This window comes from Ciconia boyciana, chromosome 6 (genome assembly GCF_034638445.1).
Source record: "Ciconia boyciana chromosome 6, ASM3463844v1, whole genome shotgun sequence".
NCBI classification, from domain to species: domain Eukaryota; kingdom Metazoa; phylum Chordata; class Aves; order Ciconiiformes; family Ciconiidae; genus Ciconia; species Ciconia boyciana.
The window spans coordinates 13,275,147-13,296,715 of NC_132939.1; the positions used below are offsets into that span (position 1 = coordinate 13,275,147).

The 21,569-nt window shown below is 38.0% G+C and overlaps 1 protein-coding gene across 3 annotated transcripts in view; it reads left to right on the forward strand.

The window, feature by feature from the left end:
* The window catches only part of DENND5A (DENN domain containing 5A), a 71,715-nt gene that overhangs the window by 40,346 nt on the left and 9,800 nt on the right, over nucleotides 1-21,569 (forward strand). For 2 of the 3 annotated variants that reach the window (XM_072863672.1, XM_072863673.1), the window contains 11 exons: nucleotides 1,567-1,782; nucleotides 2,711-2,945; nucleotides 3,407-3,557; nucleotides 4,194-4,287; nucleotides 7,437-7,568; nucleotides 9,196-9,348; nucleotides 12,484-12,568; nucleotides 13,972-14,056; nucleotides 15,073-15,201; nucleotides 19,035-19,156; nucleotides 21,144-21,289. In XM_072863672.1, coding sequence (XP_072719773.1) covers nucleotides 1,567-1,782; nucleotides 2,711-2,945; nucleotides 3,407-3,557; nucleotides 4,194-4,287; nucleotides 7,437-7,568; nucleotides 9,196-9,348; nucleotides 12,484-12,568; nucleotides 13,972-14,056; nucleotides 15,073-15,201; nucleotides 19,035-19,156; nucleotides 21,144-21,289 — 1,548 coding nt within the window. Of the gene's footprint in view, nucleotides 1-1,566; nucleotides 1,783-2,710; nucleotides 2,946-3,406; nucleotides 3,558-4,193; nucleotides 4,288-7,436; nucleotides 7,569-9,195; nucleotides 9,349-10,190; nucleotides 10,296-12,483; nucleotides 12,569-13,971; nucleotides 14,057-15,072; nucleotides 15,202-19,034; nucleotides 19,157-21,143; nucleotides 21,290-21,569 lie in introns of all 3 variants that reach the window. The other variant, XM_072863674.1, reaches the window with a different exon arrangement.

Here is a 21,569-nt window from a genome sequence, read left to right on the forward strand (position 1 = left end):
GAGCCTTTGTGGAATGGAATGAAGACTTTCTCAGCACAGGTTTTATTTCTTGCATGTTTAAATTATCTTGACCAGTTCTTAATTGAGGAGTCTGATTCCTACCTGTGTGACTGTAACTTGGGCTACAGGTGGGGCCAAACAGAGATAGAAATTGTGTGACCTGCAATAGGTTGGGGAGGAGAGCCACTTTGTGGGGAGGGAGCTGCAGGGGGATTATAAGAAGAAGCATTTGTTTACTAGACAGGACTAGATGCTCAACTCGGCTGTGTTCCTTTTCTCAGGTTTTTCTTTTCCATTGTTTTCTTCTTGTTCAGGGGAAAATTGGTAAGAAGCTTTTGTTCTTTTGCTGAACAGATTGGGTAGTGGTGGGAGAAGTACAGGTCTTTTAATTTCTTGTAAGTGTTTGCACATTTAGGCCTTATCTACTTTGTGCTCTCTTCCATAGTAGTTAAAGTCCCATTTTACTAGCATTTTTTGTGATGATAGGAGTGTATAGGTTATAACTGTCAAAATTTTCTCAAATACTTAAATAATTTAAAAAACCTGCTGAATACCAAATACCCAATTAATGGAGAATGTATAGATGCCAAGTGCTACTTATGGGATGCAGTTAGAAGAAATCGCTGAATAGCAGAGCGCTGTCTAGCAGGGAGCATGGCTGTAGGATACTATTTATAGCTGGCCTTGGACTGCTATAACCAAGGTGCTTTAAGAAGCATGGGACAGCTGCAGCAACTGCATCATTGTGCAGATGTTGTAAGCTCTAGATATTATGTCTAATTACATGTGTCAGTGTCTCTTATAATAATTAACAAAGGCAGGGGTAGCAAAAGTGTGTTCAAAATTGTGCATGAATGCTTGTGGCTTTGATTCCCCCCCCCCCCACTACTCAATTCCTATCAAAACTCATGTACATTGAGTATCTGAATCTCATATTGCTGCTTTCATAAATCTTAGCCCACATTCACTGAAAATGCATTTTATTTCATTAAAGATTACTCTGGGCTGTGTAGTGATGAATTGTGCATTATGCTGCTAAGGACTTAGGTTAAAGGAAATTGGCCACTAGACATGCACAGCTTCTTTTTACTGTGAGTTTCTGTCTTCATTTGAAAGCTGGTATGTATTGAATTGTAACAGTACTAAACCTGGACTTGTATTACACCAGATAAATACGTATTTGCCTAATATGTAGGGGTATTAAAAACCCCTAAAAAGCCTATGCAGGTGATTAAAGGGTAAAAGAAAGTAAATTAAGTATATGGCATACGTGGGCATTTATATGGTTGTTATCTATCCTTTTTTTAATCTAACGCATATCCAGTGCAACCAGTAATAAAGTAGGTTAAGGTTTATTATTGAAATTAGGACTTTTATAGACCAAGGTTTCTTTCTAGATTTTTTGAGGTTGCTGTTTTATTACAGTGCTTGAAAGTAAGTAGTTTTTCTAATTGGAATGTTGACTTGAGGAGTAGTAGCTGAATGGCAGATTAAGAGCTTGTATACCTAGAATACCTGACAAAGCAACAATACAAACTTTTTTTTTGTGTTCCCTTACTTTCTCAGTTGGGGGTGCGAGAAGAGACCAGCAGCAAGAAGGATCTTAAAATTCAGTGTGATGAAGAAGAATTCAAGATTTACCAGCTGAACATTCAAATCCGTGAAGTTTTTGCCAACCGCTTTACACAAATGTTTGCAGATTATGAAGTATTTGTCATTCAACCCAGTCAGGACAAGGAATCTTGGTTTACAAACAGGGAACAGATGCAAAACTTTGATAAAGTAAGTTGTAATAAGAAGATATGTCAATGTGAAAAGTAAAACAGTATTCAAACCTAAGACTTTGTTTATTGGGCCATAAAATGGAAAATAGTACTGTCAAAACTGTAATTTCTTCCTTAAATTTCAGTTTTCCGCAAAAAAAGTCACATCTTGTATATTATGTGGAAAAATATGTGCATGTACACACCTAGAGAGATAAAGATACTCTTTTAAGGATACTGTAGAAAAATACAGCTTGCTGTAGAAAAATAGCTTAGGAAGCCTCACTTTATGGCTAACCTCTACGTTAAGGTTAAATACTACTAGTGAAAATTATTTTTTAAAATTTTTATTTTTTTTTTTTTAACCAGAGGAATTGCCTAATATGTTAATGGCTAAAGCCATGCCCCCACACAACATGTGTACCAAATGTATCCCTAGCTCTTTTCTAGGGAAACATAAGACCCAGTTCTTCAAATTTTACTACTGTCGTCTTTACTGGAGATCAGATATTTGTCAGCAGGATAGTTCACGTGGATGAAGATTATGTTGCAGCACTGCCTGCTAAAACACTAATCTGATTCCCATCAAATCGTATGAAAAGATTCTCATCAACTTCATAAGCTTTGAGCCCAGCCCAGTACATAATATCCACACCTGCAGTACTACTGTTGTCGTTTGCTGGGATTCTGCTGAAATTTTTAGAAAATTAAGGAAATGCTAATAGCACAGTTTAATAATTATTGTGCTACATAGTAGGTGATTGTCATGAAACTGAAGATTTCATGTAGACTGCCTGTTTCAGAGATAGAACTGGTGTGTGTAATAAAACTAGGCTTTAAGTGGCACCAAAGCACTCTAATACATCCTTGATTAGAAAAATTGGTGCTTTTGGTAGATGTATCTCTCTGCAGACTCCCAAACGCTCTTATCTCTTCTTGTCTGTTAGGCATCTTTCTTGTCGGACCAGCCTGAACCTTACTTGCCTTTTCTCTCAAGATTCCTGGAGACCCAAATGTTTGCATCTTTTATTGACAATAAGATTATGTGCCATGATGAAGATGACAAAGACCCTGTTTTGAGAGTATTTGATTCTAGAGTGGATAAAATTAGACTGCTAAATGTTAGGACACCAACTCTGCGCACATCTATGTATCAAAAGTGCACAACCATTGATGAGGCTGGTAAGAGAAATAAGCCACTTGCTTGACACTTTAGAAAATACAGCTAGTCAGTGCTGTTTGTTGTAGACATTAGGTTAAAGTTAAGTAACGATTCATGCTTTGAAACCTCAAAAAAAAAAAAACAGACCAGAAAAGGTGAGGTGTAAGCTTAAGTGGGGAACTAAATGTTACATAGGAAGCTGAGATGTGAGATGAAATTCATGTAAGGTTTAATGGAACTCAGCTGTATTCCTGCATGCTTTGTGTGAAAAATATTTGAGCTTAAGAAGATAAACATTTTTCTCCTTTTGGTGTCAGTTCTTTGATATTTAATAAACCCTTGTACTAGTGTACCTGTTGGGATCAGTAAGAAACTTCCACTTCCTCTCTTAAATTTGAGATCTGCTTTTAGTTGAGGATGTGTGATTATAGATACATGTCTGATTGACACCTTTAAAAAATTAATTTTCTTACTATTTCAGAGAAATCTATTGAATTAAGGCTAGCAAAAATAGATCACACTGCAGTCCATCCACACTTGCTGGACATGAAAATCGGACAAGGAAAATACGAGCTTGGATTTTTTCCCAAGCTTCAGTCTGATGTTTTATCCACTGGACCAGCAAGCAACAAGTGAGTAAGCTAGGACAACAGGTGCTGGATGTTGGCAAGATCTATAGAACGGTACTAAAGCAGAGATACTAGATAGCAAATTCAATATTTATTTTTTTAAAGTGAGAACAAGTCAGATGATGTGGGTGGGTTGTGTGTGGTGGGTTTTTTATTATCTCTTATTATTTTCTTTTTTTTTCTTTTTTAAATTTGGACTTCCAGAAGCAAATTGACTTAAGAAAGCCCTATTATGTTTGAGGTTATAGTTGATGTACTTTGAGTTACTCATAATTGCTGTCAATATAAAAGCAGATCTCCTTAATGGATTGCAGTTAAGAGCTAGCAAATATTTTAGGATATCTTCTTATAAAAACTTTGAAGGAAGAGGAAAAAGGTGTAAATTGTAGCTGGATATCATAGAAAAAAAAAAGGAAAAATACAAAGCAAGTGTATGTGATCTAATTTTCTGAAATCCTTTCATTGCCCAGTGTTGGATTCTTCTACAGAGATTCTTTGTGTGTATTTGCAGCTGCACTTTGATGTAATTGATGTCAACGTGTTCAATATACAATAAGACAGAAAGTTCTTATTTCCCCCATTGCCTCTCCCCTTCACCTAACTCTTGACATTTGCTTAATAATATTCCTCCATCTGTAGGTGGACAAAAAGAAATGCTCCTGCACAGTGGAGGCGGAAGGACAGACAGAAGCAACACACAGAGCACCTGCGTCTTGACAATGATCAGAGAGAGGTGAAAACTGTTCAACTGTAGAGATCTTACACACACACACCCCACCCCCCCCCCCCCAATTGCCTGAATAATGCTCTGTAACCTTTATGAAATGTCTAGGCAGTTACTTGCAGTCCATCTCTGCTCTCCCTTATTTGTATTTAATACAAATGAACTTCCTGGCCCTTAGCAGACCAAAAATACTTAGTTTGATTATTCTAAAAGTTATGCCATTTTTACCCCCTCTCAGGGCAAAATTATTTCATCCCATGTATAGGAGAGTTCCCTGAAAACATCATCACATGCTTTAAAGTGTTGTTTTTTTTTTTTTTTTAAAAAAAGGGGGGGGGGGGAGGAATTGATCTTAACAGTTTTTAGCCATCTATTTCTTGTCTCTAACTTAGTCACCCTGTGCTTCTTTTGTATATTTGATGGAGGAAAGATAACCACCTCCAGAGAGTGATTAATTTCATCCTAAAATCAGAAGTATTGCCTTTTGGAGTTGCCTGTTTTTTCTTCTGTAGACCATAAAAGAAGTCTTAAGGTGGCAAATTGACACACAACCTCATGCTAAGGTGGGAATGTGAACTCTACCCATACTGTAGGTTTGTGTCTGCCTGTTTTTACGCAGCACAGTCTGCTGATTTACCCACCTTCTGAACTGATAACTTCTCTCACCAGTGCTTCTACAGCTGACACAGTTATTCTTTGTGGTGAAGGGATTTTGAAAGATCTCGGTGATGTGACCTAATTACAGTACAGTTTCTGATTCATATGATACAGACTGCAAACTGTTATACCAGGTGTTGATTTACGGGTAATTCCAAGAATAATCTGGTTTAAAATACCAGAATTCATTTTTTTGTTTAGTAACCTCAGAGCTTTACTTTTGTTTAAATGTATATTGTTCATTGAAGACAATAATCTCTTGCCTTATTAAATACCTTCAGAAAAGCTTCATTTGGAATTTTAAAGTAGTCTTGTGTCTGTTAGGATAGTGTTGTCAAAATCAAATGTATTTGTCTGTCCAGTTCATTCTTTTATGGTAGTGATGAGTTTAATTGCCTTTCTAGTATACTCATTTCCAGAATTTTCTCATTGGTTTGTTAAAATTTTGTTGAAGTATAGTGTCATCTATGTCATTCACAACCATGTAATAGAAGAATGTCTACATAATAAAAAAAGCTACAAGTCGTTTCTGGGTTTGACATGTTCCATATGCTCATATAACTCTAAAGTACTTTTTACTTAGAAGTAACAGAAGTGAAGAATAGTTGATTTGTAACCTCATTATTGCTTTTAACAGTTATGATGTTTAGCACATGTAAACTTCTGAGATTTCAATTAGGTAATTACAAAGGCAAAAATCTACCTCTAGTCTCTGGGGTTTTTTGTTTGTTTTGTTTTTTAACTGACTCTTCACATGTTGATTATCCTGTAGGAGTTATTCTGTCACACGAGGCAAATAATTTCTGAGGAATAAAAATTACAAATACATGCTCAGGTGAGGGTACCAACTGCCAAGTTAATCTATGCTGGTGTTTTAGGGTTTTATGCTGTACCTCGCTGATTACATAATACTGATTGGATGTTGACCCCCTCTCCCAGGTGAACCAGAGATTTTCCTATTAAGTCTGAAAGAATGGGGAGGGAGCCTTCCTGAGGTGAACACTGGGGATCAGGCTGAGCAGGAAGCAGTGGTTTCAAAGTGCAGTGTTGTGAGTTTTAGACAAATTGAAGCTTTGGAGCAGCCAACAAAAATCTGTGGAATTGAGACTTAGTGGCTTTTAACTTGCAAATATTTGTGCCCAGTGGAGGGCAATGTTTACACCAATCCAATGATTGAACACCATCTTTTCTTTTTTCCTTTCAGCTTCATTACTTAAGAATTTATTTTTATGTTGAATGCTTGGGAGTTCTGCATTGTATTATGTCTTCACTCTTTTCCTTTTCTGTTTTGCATGCTTGCTTTTATTACTTCATATGTGCTTACCACTTTCGCTTTACATGGTCTGCTTGGCTTTTTGCTACCAACTTGTCCTGCCAGCACCTGGACCTTTCCATGTCAGAGCTTCAGTTGCAGTTATGTTTAGACTGGGACCAGCATGATTGGCCCTTCATGCCCTCTATAAAATCTGTGTCAGAGCGTTATCTGGTATGTTCAATCAACAATATGACTGTAATCACAGTTCTGGATAAAGATGCATAATTAAATGTATATACATAGCTCTTTAGTGCAGGGCTGATGGAGAGGTGTGGTTTTCCCTCTTTGCAAAGATCATAACATGTTTGATAAATATGTCTATTCACTGAATTTTCAGTTGGTCATTATTTCAGTGTAAGCTAGAGAAGTTACCTATTAATGTGAAATATGTCCTAATTGTGAGTATTCTGTCAGTGCCTGTACAGGACTTTATCACTTATTCACAGTTAGTCATGCCCCAACCAATCCGTGATCACCTGTCTTTCAAAACATTTGTCAAATTATCCTTGTCTCTGAGGTGAAAACAGTGGCAACTCCTTGATGGCAGTAACAGGAGCAGAAAAGCTCAAGTGTAGTGAGCTCAGGAGAGTGAGTTCAGGAAATTATTTTGCTCAAAAATGCAGATGGTTCACAGCTGAGAGCTGTTAGCAGGATTTTGCCACTGCTTCCTGAAAGGCTGGGAGGGTGGGTAAGAAACAGGAGATCTGCAGGAATGCAGGGCATAGCGCAGATCTCAGATGTTGTCAAGCTCCAGGCAAAGTTTTCTTGCAGTCCCCGTGTAGACCAGTCTGCCATTTGAATAGTCTTGGTCTGGGTAATTATTACAAACTTTTATTTTATATGAAAAAATAACAAGACAGTTCTCAGTGGTGGAGGGAGTAATTGAATCTCTATGCATCTAAATATCCTTGGCAGTTTGTATTGTGTTTTTGTTATTCAGCAATGCGTGTTCTAATAATAGATAGACAACATAAATGGAGATTTGACCGCCAGTGAAATAGTACCTTAAATGTCTCAGCCCAATATAATGCTGGATATGAAAAGGGGCCTTTTCCGAAAGGGGACCCGATCCTTTCTTCCTCATTGCACAGGGGTGGGTTATAAAGATAAGTTTATCCTTTTCTCTTGGCAAAGTAGTCTCACTTGCACTTTTATCTGTATTTGTCAATTTTCTACCCCAATACAGAAGTATATCCAAGAAGCCAGGAATCTGGGCAGCACTATTCGGCAGCCCAAACTGTCTAACCTCTCTCCGTCGGTAATTGCACAAACAAACTGGAAGTTTGTAGAAGGCTTGTTGAAGGAATGCCGAAATAAGGTAATATAGAGAATATTTCTTTTCTCTTGCACCTCATATATCCATCCTTTATGGACCATTCCTTGGCCAATATGTTTGAACCCCCCTCTCCACCATCTGTTTCTGCTTTATCCATATAAAGATTTCTGCATGGTATCTGTATGAAGATTTTTGCATGAAAATAAATTCATGAAGAGAAAACATATTTAGAAATTCTGCGAGGAGTAGAAACTTTATCAAGCAGACTTATGATAGAGAATGTAAAATGATAGAAAGAGATTGAATATTCTGATGGGTCTTTATCATCCCACTGCCCATGTCTGTTATAGCTTATTTCAGTTATCACTAATGAGACTATATTATTTCAACAAGAGTCAATATTCCAAAATAGGAGGTTGTGGCAAAAACACAGGAGCTTTTCTCATAACTAAAGGAAGTGGGTTAACAAACTTCTGAAATGTAAGTTTTCAAGCACTTAACGAAGAAATTTGGCACTAGTTTGTAGACATGCTTCACCAGTATATATTTGACAATATATTAATCTGAATTAAGTGTTAATGTTTATACTAACACAGTAAAGAGAATAATTATCAAATAGACACATTCTTGCCTTAAGTCAGTGAAGGTAATATAGCAATTGTATACAATGTTTTGTAAAACCGTGTTTAATATATGCATCTACTTCTGATTTCACTTTCATTTTCTGTATGCATGAAACTGTCCAAATAATCTCCTTCACTTAATAGAGGCATATGACAGTGAAAATCCTTGAAGATAGACTTCACTCTTTCACTGTGGGAATGCAACTCTAGGGAATGTAGTGAGCCTGCTGTTAGCAGAGAGAGAAATTACTGGGGGAGGTGAGGAGGAGAAGCAGCTAGAAACTAACTTAGAGTTATTCGTCTCCACTAAGACTGTGCATAGGTGCCTAAGGGAGTATTACGCATTTGAGAGCTACTCTAGAATAGCAACAAAGATGAAAAAATGTGTAAGAGGTGAGCAGAAGTTATTCCCTAGTTATTTTTCCTTCCAGGTAAGCTATGTGATGAGTATATTGTGAGTGGGAGACTGTACTTTAAGAGGTGGTGAGAGCTTTGTTGACCAGTATGAAATTGTGCACGATTTAGGAGAATGTGGCTCATCGGGGAAACTCAAGAGATGCAGTCCAGAATGGGTTTGGTTTAAACACAAATACCCTTCTGACAGAACAGGGTCTTGCAGGAATGACGTATCCCCCTGCTACTTGAAAGCACTTGTGCATGTCCACCTCCCCTGGGAAGGGGTGGACATAGCATACTGCTCCCGGTCCAGCACTCGCCAGGCTTCAAAAACACCCAAGACCTGTGTTGCAGGGCCTTCCTGCTAGGCCTCCAGCTTGTCAATGTGTGGCCTGCTATTCCCTTTGTTGAGGTTACTCTGTGGAAGTTTATGTGCCCATTAAAGTGATCGACAGTGGTGCTGCCATGGCTTGAAAAACAGGGACAAAAGAAATGCAGTCCTGCACCAGCTTCAGAAATACTGCGCACACCCAGTTGTTCTGCCACAACTTTGCTATTGTGTGCTTCTTTGTTGGTTATTTAAAAAGTGTAAGTGATCTTGGAAGTTCCCACGGAAAGAATTAACTCTCTTTTGCCTTGTCCTTTTCGAGACCAAGAGGATGTTGGTTGAAAAAATGGGTCGAGAAGCTGTGGAGCTAGGTCATGGTGAAGTGAATATCACAGGTGTAGAAGAGAATACCCTGATAGCCAGTCTGTGTGACCTCTTAGAAAGGATATGGAGCCACGGTCTGCAAGTCAAACAGGTGAGGAACAAATATTCCAGTATGTTGCAGAACACACTAGAGTCATGTTATGCTCTTCCTCTCTCCGCTTTCAGAGGATACCTTTTGTGTGTATATAGACATGTTAAAATACTTGTGTGTGTCCCCTCACAGCCTTTTTTATGTCAGTCACTGCCCCCTTGTCTGTCTCTACTTTTTGTTCTGGGGTATGTGCAAGTGCACATGTAGATGTGTTCCACAGATGACTTCTTGGAAGACTTTCTTTCTGTTTAACCTGGGGTTGGGTTTGGTTTGGTTTGGGGGTTTTGGTGGCTTTTTTAATAGGAGGGTAAATAAAACTATTTCTGTGTTCTTAATACTTTTGTTATTGAAGTTACATAGGCTGTAAAGCAGTGTATGCTAAAGGTGCTGTCAATGGGATATGGTATGGGAATTTGTTTTCATGACAGATAATTTAGTTTTTAAGAGTAAAACCCTTGCTATTTTGGTTCTTCCTGAATGATGTAGGGAGAGTTAAGTGACGTTTACAAGGTCACTAGTTAGAGGTGTTGTTTGTCATATGAAATTAATAATTGTCGTGCTCTTCTGTTTGGAGTCACTTGTGGGACTAGATGGAGTTTGGAAGGCCTTTATCCTTTCCTCCTCCTTTGTAGAAAGGAACAGCAAAGACAGCGAGGATTATGACTTTTTTTAAAAGAATGTGCAGAATAAATGTACATAATCCAGACAACTGTAATTCAGTATCTCTGTTCCCAGCACCCAAGTGCCAGTGTTTAAATCTGCTCTCCTTCAAACTATACAGCAGTTCTGTATGTGAAGATTTATCATGTGATTCTCTCCCTTCCCTCTTGTATATCACTTAGGATAGAAGCTGTACTGCTTTCGTCTTAGAAGACAGAGCATCAGTATACTCTGCTTCAACTCAGATTTGGGCCTTTCAGACCACCAGACGGCCAACCCTACATAAGGTTAATGCTTTGGATTGATTGCAGATGTTGGCAAACAGTGCTGAACGGTGGAATAAATAGAGTGGTGGAATATAATAGAGGCCTGATGGAGGAAGTGCAGTGCATCTCATATTATGATCCACAGTTTAAAAAAAAAAAAAAGCACCACCAATTCTCTGTGTGCTCTGGCCTTTATTAAATATGCAAAAGCCTGCTGTTCTATACATCGATTTTATTTTATTTTTCAATAATGAGCCAAGGAAGACTCTTCTTTCTCAAATGACCATAGTAATAAGGAGGATGGCTTTCCTTCACCAATCCCTGCTTTTACCTCTTCCCTGCTGATGAACCTTGATAGTCCTATATTAGCTACCTACTGATTCTTCCACACGCAAAGTGAATCCACACCTTTCTTTACCCGCAGCAATGCAGGAGAGTTGTCAAATGTAGGGCCTAATGACTGAAGTAGACTGAACTTTCAGAAGGCCTTGGTTATTCCCTTGCCTGTTCTCTGTCCCACTGCTTTCCTTAGGCTGTCTTCCTTTCCCTTGTAGATACATCTTGCATCATCATTGCTATTTGGTGAAGTTAAAGGAGAGTAACATGATGGTAAAGGAAGTGGGCAGATATATACTGCATGAGTTCTTACATTCATCGTGATTGTTGACATCTGTTTGCTGCAGGATCCTTTGTTTGCTGCTTCATGTTGCAGCTGTCCTTGCCATGGCAGCTAGTTGCTGAACACTAGACTGTGTGTGCATGTGTGTGTTTATTGAGAGAAATGGATGTAACTGTTCCCTGGTTGATATTTTTCATGCTCTCTTTTTATGTTTTTATAAGATTTGCAATGTTGGCTTTCCATGTTGGATGTGTCAGGTACATACATGAGGCATTGAGCTTCTCTGGATTTTTTATATCTTCACCACTGAATGCATATTTTTAATAGATGTGTCTCAACACAGATGTTACAGATACTCTAGGCTTTATCTTCTGGAGACATGCCACTTCTGGAATAATCCCTCACAGTTGTTAGTTCTTTATGTCAACTGTAATGAGCTATAAGATTGAAGTGTTTAGAGATTTTTAAAGATATTTTAAAAAAAAAAATATTTCAGAGTTGAACCATAATTACTGCACCTCCAGGAAGGCACTTACATGACTTTAGATTACATTGATAGTGCTGAATGGACAACTGTTGCTTTACAGTCATGGTTTCTTTCTGCACAAAGTAGTAAATAAAAATATGGCTTTATAATATGACTGCTTTTCTGAAATGCAGAATTGCTAAATCTTTACTGGGATTCCTCTGTACGTAATTCCAGTTAAGGTGCTGGAGAGCCTCAGTTCAATTACTGCTGCCTTTCTGTGGCTTTGCAAGCTTTTGATTTATCATGCAGGATATTTTAGGATGAATCCAAGAATCTTTTTAGTTTGACAGCAAAAGGTTTCCTTGCACTCTGCTTTAAGCCACCAGAGGTTTAAGAAAGCAACATAATGAATAAGGTGCACCTTTTAACATTATTTGACAGATTTGTCTTGGCCTAAATACTACATCCCAAATTTAACTTTTAAGTTGGTTTTATAATGTGTAGAGCTGGAGTATTCTTCCTGATAAGCTTTCATTGTCCTGCTTGTGTTTTGGGTTGTCTTTTCTTACCTAAGTGATTATCCAAGTCCTTTGCTTGATGAAAATGAGGGGGATTTTTTTGAGGTTCTGAAAATTGACAGCATGCACCTATAACCCTGAATTACCCTGAAGGGACCAAGGCTTGGTCCAGGTATAAGATGGTTTACTCAGGCTGGCTCTGTATATCTTGTCATTTCACTACTGGAGAGGCAGGGAGGGAAGGACACATAGTACAGGTTATGGCCTCAGACTTAGAACTCTACTCGCACATAGTGTTTTAGAAGCCTTTAAATGTTTTCTTGTCCTGTTAATGAACTATGAGAAATGAAGTTCAATTGACTTTTTCCTGTTACCAGAATCATTAGATTCCAGTAGTCTGACTCTTGCTTTTCTTAACCTCTTTACAGCTCCCGAGCACCTCAAACTTGTGTCTCATTTTTTGGTTTTTACCAATGACTTTATAGGGAGAACATATTTAAAGGAACTTTTTGTTATGGCTGATACTTTCAATGATGATTTAAACTTTTTTTAATTATTCAGCTGATAGTGATTTCTTTAATTTTTTTTTTTTTTTAATTTTAGGGAAAATCTGCTTTGTGGTCTCATCTGTTACACTACCTAGAAAACAGGCAGAGAAAAGCTACATCAGGCAGCTTCAGTACCTCAGGTAAGATTGGCTTCCGCTGGAAGATGATGATAAAAAAAACTATGAGTAAGAGCTGCCTGCAGATTTGCACCATGCAGAGATGGTTTCCTTGGAAATATCCTTCACTCAATATAACTGTATCAAGTATTCTATCCGCTACAGAATTAATATGGACCTGGTGTATTGTCTCCAATATATTTTGTGAAAAATAAACTTGTTTGGATTGAGCCCACTTGTCTGCAGTAGTCAGATACCAGACCTATCTGATGTTTCAAAGATAGGCTTTAAAATGGATTGCTCCGATATACCATCCTCCATATGACACATAGTCATTGCATGACTGGCAAAGCATATTATGTTATGGATGGGGGTGGAAAACAAGTATAAGCATATAAAATTGTGCTCTACACCCTGAAGTTTTACATTCTCTCTTGAAAAACAACTGAACAGTAAGCTTATTGTTTAAAAGAAAAAGACATTTAAAAAAATACAAAAAACACTGAAGAAACATTTTAATTTCTGTTATATCAAATGTTGCAGTAAAAGTAATATTGCACATAAGATCCACTGATAATCTGTTTCTAAGGTTATTAATGTAATTTTTAAGCACTACTACTTGTGTCAGATGGGGGCAAGAGTACAACTTTGGAGAGAACAATGGGTTTGGGGGAGGCAGTGGGTGCTTTTTTAAAGTTGCTGTAGACAAAGAGCTGAGCATTACTAACATGCACAAGGTCCTGTAAGCAATCAAAACCAAAGATTTGGAACGTATTAAGGTCTCCTGAATGTCACTTGGTCCATAGTGTTTTTGCATATCAGACTGAAGTTACAATCAGTTTTATGGTTCCTAACCTGGGATTGAGGGCAGGGACTGTATTTAATATACAATTTGATTCTAGAGTGGAATTTGAAAGGTAAGAGTAATAGTATTGCTTAAAAAAAAAACCCAAAATGTGCTATTTTAAGAAGTAGTGGTGTTACAGGAGTGTGCAAAGTGATAGATTAGTTGAGCATATGATGTGTGGCGTACAGAGTAAAACATGTTGAACGCTGTTTTCTGGTGTCAACAGTGCCAGTCAGTTTTACTACGTAGAAAGAAAATAGAGTAGTCTTTAATATTTTCTAAAGACATATACTTGATTAGTATATGTCTTAAGCCATTTGATGTCATACCAATTTCAGCTGAATCTAAGCTAATTAATGTGCTAATGCTCAGTGTGTGCTGATCTGCATAACCATCTGTGTAGCATATTAAATTTTCATGTCACTTGCAGTGGAAATATGCCACAATATCTTCACAAAGCAGTGAGTCACCAATAACACAAGAGTGCAAGTTGATGTTAATTCACCTTATTTTTTTATATTGATTTTAAAATCTTTAGATGGATTTCTACTAACAAGAAATTCTATTCTTTTGAATCTAGGAATACTTCTTGATTCAGAAAGGAGAAAGTCTGATACCAGTCCAGCCATGTCACCTCTTAGAATCTCTCTCATCCAGGATATGAGGTGAGTTTAAACTATTAAAACCAACACAGAAAACCTGTGAGATTTGCATACTTGTTTCTGTGTATAATGTGTACCATACAGAAAAGTCTGTGTTTCATACATCAGGAGGGAGATGTAGGGAAAGAACCTGCTGAACTGTTTTAAAGTATATAGTGCAACCTTTCCATTGACCTTTACAAAAACGTTTCGTACTGAGCAGATTTTATATTGTCACAGCTACTGGCTTATAGAAATACCCTAACACAGTTTTCATCTTTTTGTAAGTATTCTGTATTGTTTTATTTCCACAGAGATGTGGGTGTAGCATATGTATTTTCCCAGTCATTGCCAAGTTGGTTGCTTAGCTCTGAGCTCACTCCTGCTTCTCAGTGAAGAAAGCAGTTTAAAGAAGTTGTTTGATCTAAAGAATGGGTTTATCTAACATTGAGTACTGTAGTGTGAATTAAACTATAACTTCTGCTCAATGCCCTCTTTTCAGGACATCAAAAAACAATATGCAGAACTTCTAGATTAATTTTTAAATTATTTTTCTTTCCTTCTTTTTCCTTACCAACATCTGATTTTTTTTTTTAGTGGGAAGGAGTGAATTGAGGATTTTCAAGGGACATGCTTGTCCTTTCAAAATATATTATTTGTGTCTTGTATGCAAGAAAAGCTACTACTGAGCCTGGAAAGACAGTATTTAATTTTCCAAAGCACTCAGCCATAAATATTGCAGTGATAAGGTCCAGAATGATTCTTAAATCATGTGAGGCAATGGGCCTGGTTTAGAATTTTGTAAATAGGGCACTGCATTGCAGATATTTCCTTTTCAGGCTCTTATTCTTTTTCAGCTAGATATGCAAGGAATTTAGATACTGCTGAGTATTAAGGTGGTCATGCCTCTTTTTCCAGTAGTTTGCCTGATATTTTGCATTCTTGGCAAAATTCCTTCTTCAGCCTAGCTTGGTTCAAAAGAACTGTCACACTTTGAAAATACTGGGCAGTTTCCTTTTTTTTTTTTTTCTCCTTTTCAGGCATATCCAGAACATTAGTGAGATCAAAACAGATGTTGGCAAGGCCAGAGCCTGGGTTCGTCTCTCTATGGAAAAGAAGTTGCTCTCTAGGCATCTAAAACAGCTGCTTTCAGATCATGAACTCACAAAGTAAGATGGTTTATCTTGGGCAAAGCTTTTAAAAATTAAGCCTGTTTAGTTGTTTGACTTCAAAATCCAGAAGTGCCTATTCTTCCATCTGCTTAGCAGTGTGCAAAAGGAATAGAACAAAGTAGCCTTCGAAGTGTGTCTCTGTACCCGTGTATGAGCTATTTGGGAATTTATGATTCAGTGCTGGGGTTCTTCAGGTACAGAATCAGTTCTGTCAGCGTAGACTGTCTGCGACTTTAAGGTGAAATCCTAAAAAATTACTAGGGATTAAATGAAACTGAGCGTAAATCCAAATGCCACTACTTTGCTGAGTCAAGCTTTTCATCTTGGCCCCCTTTCTGTAACTGTGGGATATTTTGTTTTCCTTGGATTGTTTGTGTGTTTTCACAATGCATGACAAAGTGCAGCTTAGGTTCTTGTATGCAGTTCTGTCACGATATGAAGAGTGTAATGGCACATCCAGATGTGCTTCTGTGGTTCTTGTTAGTGTGACTCAAAGTGACTGTTCCTTAGCTTCTCACTTCTGCCTCCAAATCTGAGACATTCTTGTAACTCCTTTCAGTGCCATGTAAACTAATGTAGATAAAATCGACTTTTGGTGTGGTTTAAGAGAGCAGATGAATGGTTTACATGCAGTACCTTGGAGGTGACTAGGAAGGCTGTGAAGATCAGTTCTTGCATCTCATTTTGGGGCAATAAACTCAAGATGAGATCTCATAATCTTTTGAAATCTTCCATCTAAATCTTTCAGAGCATGATTGTTCACATGTCTGGATCAAACTGACAGCACCTCAGCTTTGTTTGTCCTCTCCTACACAGTAAAGGTTTTGCATTTGTAGCCTGCTTAAGAACATAAGGTGAAGGGCTTCTGTAATAGTCAAATATCTGCTATTATGATCCGGTTTTTGTTTTTATTACTTCTCCTAAACATTTCAAAATATGTGACTTTCAATTCCTTGTATATGAAGTAATCAAAAAATTATGAAAAGACCCACCCATTGAGACCCAAAACACTAAAGAGTAATTGTACTATAGGAAGAAAATGGAAGAAGTGTAAGAAGTATGGGGAGGAGGGGGATGCGAGTGAAAACTGAAGACTTGAACCTGGAGAGAGTTCCAAATACTGCTGGTTTAAACTGTCAAAAGTACTCTGTGCTAGTGCTGCTTCTTATAAGTACGCATCTGGAAGGGCGAAAGGAGAAATGCTCAGCACAAGAACCTATTTACCTGGTGATGTCCAGAGCACATGTACATTATTATCTTTGTAAACATAAATAATTCCTTTGTCAATAGTTGCACAAATCAGAGTACAGGCCATATTTAATACTAATTGTTTTAGAAGTAACAATTTGAGGTTTATTCAGTGTAACCTGTGCAGAAAAAAAAATGTGTTGCTGATAAGATTGAATATACTGTTTACTGTGTGGAAATTAAAGGTTCTCTTGTATGAACCGTAGTAATCGTTATTAGCTTTAATTGAAGACTTCTTTCTGGAGACAGCTTAACCTCTGCTGTCTGCTCTTCCTTTCCTCTCCTCCCGCTCACATCACCTTCCAAGAAACTTCTCTCCCCCAATCTCCCTGAACCCTAATGCCTAATTATTGGAGATTTGCCTTGTATTGAATTATGTTGGACTTTCTGATTAAGCCTTCCAACAGCGAGCAAGGAAAAGCTGAAGGGCAGAGTGAGGACAGCTAGTAAATTTACCTCTATCTCTAAATTAAGGTTAGGCCTCTCCAGTGAAGTCAAAAGTCCAGATCAGGTTAAATTTAGCAGTGCTTGTCCCATGGAGAAAAAATGCTGTGAGAGGACTTTCCACACACCACCACACTCCACCCCCCACAAAAAGAAGAAAAAACCCAACTCTCTTAACACTGGCCAATGTACTGTTGGTCTATCAGACAGATTCTGATTCTCTAGAACAGAGTGAGATAGCAGCAAAAACATTTAAAATGAAAGTGACAAGCAAAGGAGCAACTTGCATAGGAATGACATCAATTTGTTATCTTGTGTGTTTTGTGCTGCATATTTAGATATCCTACTTAAAGAAAGAATGGTGTTCCAGGCAGCATGGATTTAAAGTGTGCTTCATCTGTTGTTTTTAGAGGAAGCATTGCCAAGTTCGGTGAGGTACTAAACGTAATTATGCAGCTTCTGCCATTTTACAGTTAACATGGTTGTGTGTTGTTCTTTTTTGAAGCAACTGTTAGATCTTTTAATTAACCCATTCTCTTCACTTGGCATTTGCTAAAAAATATAAGAAAACTGAAACATGTTTGGTTTCTTTCTAGTCTGCAAAGGGACTGGAGTTAGGGAAGAGAAGGAAAACACATAGCTTCACTCCCCTCAGACCTTTAGGTGCACAAGTAAACCAAGAAATCTTGCACTTTGAAAAGTCAGGACAGCACATACCCTTGCGGACAGGCTGTCTAAACATGTGGTTCAGATTGTTCAAGTGAAACATGGACATGGTCACCCATGAGACCTTTGTTGGTTTGCTGCTCTTGTGGCTACAGGCAGGTTATGTTGATTTAAGGCTTAGTATCTTTATTTCCATTGAATGTTTCCTGTCAATCTCTGGTGTTATATTTGTTATGTAAGTGAGAATATGTGTGTGTGCTAATCATCACTGATTTGTTTTGCAAATTTCTGGCTTGTGAGCCACTAGCTGACTTTTTTGTAATTGATATCTGAAATTGAGGGGAATTGTCAGGATGCCCTCCTAGCAGGAACAATCTATCCATGGCTGTGTCAGCATTTCTAACACCTAATTTGTGCATTCATGATGTTTTGAATATTCCTCTAGCATCAGTTGGATTTTGATGCATTTTGGCATGCTCTTCCTTTATGATTATTCACCAACACTGGTATTATTTATTGGTTGCATAATTAACAAAAATAGTGGTGATTGCTATGTACAAGTGAGTAACTTTAAGAGTATTTTCCTGTCAAAATTTGCACTTGAAAAGGTTGAGGTTGTACGTTCTTTTCAAGGTTTCTCAGCTGCAAGTCTTGCAGTGTTAAATTCTCTAATGTGTTTGAGTAATTTCAGTAAGTATATAAGATTGTTTCCATTTACAGTGCATTCTTCTGCATAGGCATTAGTGTCTCCACTAGTGAGAGAAGGCTACTGAGCTACATCTTTTGATACTTCCACTTAAAAGAAGTTGCAGTTCTGTGCAGAGTTGCAGTCCTAGCAAAGAGTTTGCAACCCAGTAAGAGGGAACAGTAGGACTTTAGGCCACCTTTGCATGCCTATGATTTTGGTTATGTCAGGAGCTGTGTACTGTCAACACTGAAGCTGTTCTCTAGCTTAATGTGCAGGTTGTTGTAGGCCCTGGGTTATCACCTATAACCTAATACAACCCCAGTGTTTGCCCTAGTGTCCTTTGAAAACAGTCTTCTAATGGTCATATGTCATGTGCTGGAGGACTCTCCCACAACACCATCTGCTCAGAAGTAACTTACAAGGACTCTCTTTCAGTTCTGTCATTTTACATGGGCAAAAGAAGTCAGATAACTTTTTCCAAGAAAGTACAAAAGTCCTTTTTCCATCTTTTGGGGTGTTTTTGGGTGGGAGAAGGCCCTTAGACCACCCCAAACCTTGCTTTTGAGGAGTGGAAAATAGTGTGAAGTATTGGACTGATGCACTTCAGGCTTGCAGAGTGTTGATGTATCTTGGCACATTAAATACTGTTGGCTCTACCAGTATTACTTGTCATTTGTAATCGCTTGCATATTCTTCATAATTTACCTAATAAATATGCATAATAGAAAACATTTCACTGAAAGCATCTTGTTACTATGACAGATTATTTGTTTTGCTTTGTCAGAAAACTCTACAAGCGTTATGCATTCCTCCGCTGTGATGATGAGAAAGAACAATTCTTATATCATCTTCTGTCATTCAATGCTGTTGATTACTTTTGCTTTACCAATGTTTTCACAACAATCTGTAAGTATTTGCTTTCCCTGGAACTCTGATTTCCAGATTTGGTTGAGTCCTTTATCCAAAATTCTAAACAGCTCTGAGCAACATGCCTTAATGTAATTGTTCTGCTTGCTTCCTGGTATCCATCTGTGTGTGCTGTATCACTGTTTCTATGATTCTCTCTGGTGGGCAGTAATGTGTGTCTCTGTGTCACCAAAGGCTTTTGTTTCTAACTTTGTAAAATACAGGCAGCTTTAATCCTTTTAGTTGGGGGAGAGTTCTCAACAGAAAATGTTGTGGTGGGCTTGTTTGCATCATGCTAAACAAGAACAGTATGGATTGTTCATTATCAAGGTAAGAATATTAACACATGCTAGGAATTAAAAAGAAAACAAAAAACCTTTCCCCTTTTTGTGCTCTGCCTACTTTGCCACATGCCTGTCTCTGAGTTTGGGATAACAATGAAATGCCCATTGAGGGCTGCATCAGAACTCTGGAACACATTGAAGTACTCTCTTTTTTTTTTTTTCCGTTTATCCCCCCCCCCCCCTTCCTTTTTTTTTTTGTTTTAAAAGATGCCCTAGAGAAACTTTTAACCTGTTGTTGCTGATGCTTGAAGTGTTATAGAGTTCTCATGCATTTGTGTGCCTGCTGCCACAGGACCTCACTAGTAAGGCAGAGTAAGGAAAGTCTTTAGCAAGGCTTATAAAATTGGGGGTGGGGTTGTGTGTAAGGACCCCTCTGGCCCCATGGTAGGAGCTCCTCTTGATGGTATGTTATGATCCATATGTATGTGGATGAAAGACAAAGCAAGCAGACATCTAAGCAAAATAGGTTTTGGTCTTGTTTTGGGTAAGTTCTGGACAATGCTAAAATCTGGTCTCCTGGATGCAGTTAAATTGTCACTTACTTTAAGACTATCAGCACAGAAAATAAAAAGGGAAACATTTTAATTAATTCTTAAATGCTATGAGCATCAAGCTTTTAAGAAAATCCAACCACCAAATGCTTTCTTGAGGGCACTGACAGCTGAGGAGTCATTGAGGGAGAAATGTATTAAACGCCACAGCTGAAAAGCCCTAACTATAATCCATTTATGCACTATAAAAGAAGGGCAGATCGCCAAGAAATGCAACGACCATTCAGATAATTGGATTTTGTTATAAAAGTTTGGTTAATAGGGGGCTGTGCCTGAGATGCTAGACGATTGAAGAGCACATGCCTTTCCTCAGGAGCACATGCCTCCTGAGTCAGAGAAGGGGCTGTAACTCAGGTGATACTATGTTGAATTAGTCACTGGTAAACCAGGGGACCAGAAAGTGTTTGAGCATGTGGGTGGTGCCAGTTAGAGGGGAAAAAAATTGTTTGTTCTTTCTAAAATCAAGAAGTCTTACAGTTAGCATAACTAAGAGCAACATGGTACAGAGAAACTTGCAGCATTATAATGTATTTTCACTGAATTTGTTTAGCTACAGTAGTGAATGCTGCTGCAAGCAAACCCTGCAAACAAAGAGTTTGGTTAGTAATTGAATGGGAATTGGTGTTAGCTGTGTAGTGTGCATACATGCACACACAAAAGCAGGCAGCTAGGAGTCGAGCATTGAGTTGCATGCTGAGCTGCAACGTAGTCCTGGATACATGAATATTCTGTCTTTACTTCCTTGTCTCTAAGCTGGGGACAAGTAACCATCTTCATGACATGTTTTGAGGCTGGTGAATGAAAAGTTATACTCAGTGAAGGCATTATTCCATCCATATTTCTTTTTTCATTTGACAGTGTTTTGCTATCAGCTCTGCTTCTTAATGACTGCTATGTGTACACTTCCTGATTGTCAATCAGTGCTTAGTGTGCAAATGTTAGCATGATTAAATAGCAGCTCTGATGTTGTTTTAACATTTCATGGTACTGCAGTATTATTTTATGACTTACCTTTTTGCCTTCTCCTCATTAGAGAGGTTACATAATTATCCTTCTTCATTTTTGAAGTGTTATTTCTTCTTGTGTTTGCAGTGATACCATACCATATATTGATTGTTCCCAGCAAGAAACTTGGTGGCTCAATGTTTACAGCCAATCCTTGGATCTGTATCTCGGGAGAACTGGGTGAAACAGGAGTCCTGCAGATCCCCAGGAATATATTAGAAATGACTTTTGAGGTTTGTATTGCTTGATATAAAAATGCTTTGGATGTTCTGTTTGTTCAGTGTTAAATTCTCCCCTTGCTGTACCATCTTGCCATACATTTTGTATCTTTAGTCTATGTGGTTAGTCACAAATACTTCCTGTGCCTGTACATATCAAATTTAATCTATATTTAATAACACGCAGAGCAAAATGACTGACAAATCCTTAGTGCAAGGATGGACAAGACTGTCTTTACATTACAACTTTGTGCTGTAATGGTGGGAGGTGTCATATTCTCTTCTGTTGGAAACA